Here is a 2,908-nt window from a genome sequence, read left to right on the forward strand (position 1 = left end):
TGTCACGCCTGGAGGTCACAAGAAATAATGGCCATAAGCTAGCAGAGAGCAGATTTAGACTGGACATTAGGAGGAACTTCTTCACAAAATCGGGAATGGGCTCCCAAGGGAGGTGGTGCTCTCCCCTACTTTGGGGGTCTTCAAGAGGAGATTGGATGGGCATGTGGCTGGGGTCATCTGAACCCAGCACTCTTTCCTGCCTATGCAAGGGGTCAGACTCAATGATCTACTGAGGTCCCTTCCGACCCTAACATCTACGAATCTATGAAGCTATGAACACTTGCAGTTCACCTTCTTTGCAACAACTGGATGTCAAGATAAGATACAAATCATTCTGATATTTTAGAATGTTAGAAAAGACCAAATCCCAAAGTCTTTACAGTCATGTTAATGGAAAGCTGCCTCACTGAGGGCATCAAGATTTTATATTCTATTTGTTTCAATGCTGGGTTATTAGAGCCTCATGGGTATTTCCTACCAAAGAAATGGTTATATATAAAAATGTTTTTTCACCTATTTGGTTAAATAGTGGTTCAATGGAACTGTACAGCTTCTCTTTATTCATTTTGCAAAATTAGAAGTCACTATCTTCGCTATAATAAATGGCTAAAGAACTTAATCCCAAATAGAGGCTTAAAAATGCAGCTACTTGCACATGGCAGCTGTGACATAACAGAGCAGCAGCAACTTCCAGATGCCTCTTGCCACTGGTGTGATCATGCAGCTGCAGAAGCCCTGGTTGCCCTGCCCTAGCTATGCTTCTGTCTACAAACAAAAATAATGTCAGGTCAAAGAATCTTCTGGCTGATCTTGCAACAGAAGGTCAATAATCTGATTTTCAGCGGGAGTAGGGTGACCAAACCTGACTGAGAAACATTCAATTGAGGTGTTACTGACAACTCAGAATCTAGGGGCTTCTTTGCTATCCTCTAGCAATACCAAAGGTAAACTATAAAATTCTAAGGGCTTCCCTACACTAGGAAAATCAATATTGTCATATTAGTACAAACTTCCCCAATACAGACAAGATTTAGGCCATGATTTCATTAATCAGCTTAGGATACAAAAGAGTTCCTCACTTTTAGGTAACATGCTATGGAAATGCTAGCCCTCTTATCAGATGAAAGCAGGCCTGTGTGAAGTGGCTAGTATTTGCTTTGGATTCAGCCAATTGAGGGGACAGTGATTCGATTTGGTGATTCAAATCGCTGTCCTGATTTGATTCAGCCAAATCTGATTCAGAGATTTGGCTCCTGCTGAATCTCCAAATCAGCCGGGCCATCCCCCACAGCTGGGAAATTGCTGCCCTGCCTGCCCCAGCTCCCAGCACTTGTTAAAAAAAAAAGCCCCGACTCAATGGGTGCTGCCGGGCAGGTGGTGATCCCTGCTGCCCCCCACTGCATGGGGGGCTCTGCCACGAGCCCCATGACCCCCCCCGTCTGAGCCCCAGCCCTCTGCATGGCTGCCCCGCCCACTGTGGTGGCCCTTTAAGAACTCCCCCCCCCCGAACCCCCTCCCTGACACACCATTCCTGCTTGCGGGAGCGATCCACATGAGACTCTGGAAGCTCCAAGGCTGCTGCGGGAGCTGGTGAGTCTTGGGGTTTTTCTTGTTTTTTTTTGTCTTAAAGGGCCAGAGCTGACCTGGGCAGGGCAGCCGTGGGGAGCCTAGGGGAGTGAGGGGGGGGATCGGGGGGCTCATCCAGAGACGTCCATGCAGAGACCTCCATGCAGAGTGGGGCAGTGGGGGGCAGCAGGGATTGTCCCCCTGCTCGGCAGCACCCAGTGAGTACTAGGGCTTTTAAAAAAAAATGCTGGGAGCTGGGGTGGGCGGGGCACCCGCAGGGGGAGCAGGCAGGGGATGCAGGCTGACAGGGGTCCCCCAGGGTCCCCTCCCCCATTGCCCAGCCCTCCCTCTCCCACCCCTATTTACCAGAACGGAGTCCGGGTCCAGCTCCCTGTTGTAGCCACCAGGGACTGTCTGAAGCATCAAAGCTCTCCGAATCTTTTCCAAAGATTCGGAGAGCTCTGAATCAATTTGGACCTTTTAATTGCTCCCCTGATTCGATTTTTATTCAGAGATTCGGCCACCGAATTGGACCAAATCTCCTCCAAATTGAATCAGTACCCGAAGCTTCACACAGCTCTAGATGAAAGAGATTTGATTTGGTTATTTTTTAAATAAAGCTTCAAGAACATTTTCATCTAAAGATGTGACCCTTATTCCAAAGGGTCTGAAACAAAGCTCTTTTGTTGAGGGCATACATCTTAAAGCACTATGCAATTCAAATATGAATATTCTGAGATTTAAAAAGAAATTACTTACTTTGACACTCCTGAAGCTTGATGTCATATTTGTAATCAAGGACTGTCTGGTCAGTTCTTGCAAGAGGAATATCTTCATAATGTGGTGAAGAAATGCTAGAAAAATCAACGGTTGTAAATGGCTTTATATCGAAGGAATGTGAGTGATCATCCATTGCAGAGAGATCCACTGAGTTAATTCCAAAATTCATTGGCCAAAATGGCATTTCGGTGTCAACCATTGTAATTCCTACCAAAAAAAGAAGAAAAACAGATAGACATTTAAAGAGTTGGCTTTTTCTTTGTGCAATGGGGCTTGAAAGCTACATATGACAAAGTGGTTCTGGAAATAAATGACAAAAATATATATAGGAAGCATGATATACTGAGAATTTAAATTACCATATTAACTCACACACCTTTCCCCAGAACAGGAATACATTGTCCTAAACTGGGAAGCTATTTTTTTTCTGCCCAAAAAAGAAGCAGGAAGATGCTGTAAAGTGGTTTCTGCTTCTTTTCCTTCTTTTCCCTCCAGCAGCCACATGAAGGGAGAGGCGGAGTCCAGCAGGGGCAGATCCAGAAGGAGGTGGAGCGGTGCAATC

The 2,908-nt window shown here is 45.9% G+C and overlaps 1 protein-coding gene across 1 annotated transcript in view; it reads right to left on the reverse strand.

Moving 5' to 3' along the window:
* PPARG (peroxisome proliferator activated receptor gamma) overlaps positions 1 to 2,571 on the reverse strand; it is a 74,952-nt gene extending 72,381 nt beyond the window's left edge. Inside the window, exon 1 of the mRNA XM_019505083.1 lies at positions 2,326 to 2,571. Coding sequence (XP_019360628.1) covers positions 2,326 to 2,545 — 220 coding nt within the window. The 5' untranslated portion in view covers positions 2,546 to 2,571. The remainder of the gene's footprint in view (positions 1 to 2,325) is intronic.
* Between the last annotated feature and the right edge of the window lie 337 nt (positions 2,572 to 2,908).

This window comes from Gavialis gangeticus, unplaced genomic scaffold (assembly GCF_001723915.1).
Source record: "Gavialis gangeticus isolate Ggan-Ray unplaced genomic scaffold, GavGan_comp1, whole genome shotgun sequence".
Lineage (NCBI taxonomy): Eukaryota > Metazoa > Chordata > Crocodylia > Gavialidae > Gavialis > Gavialis gangeticus.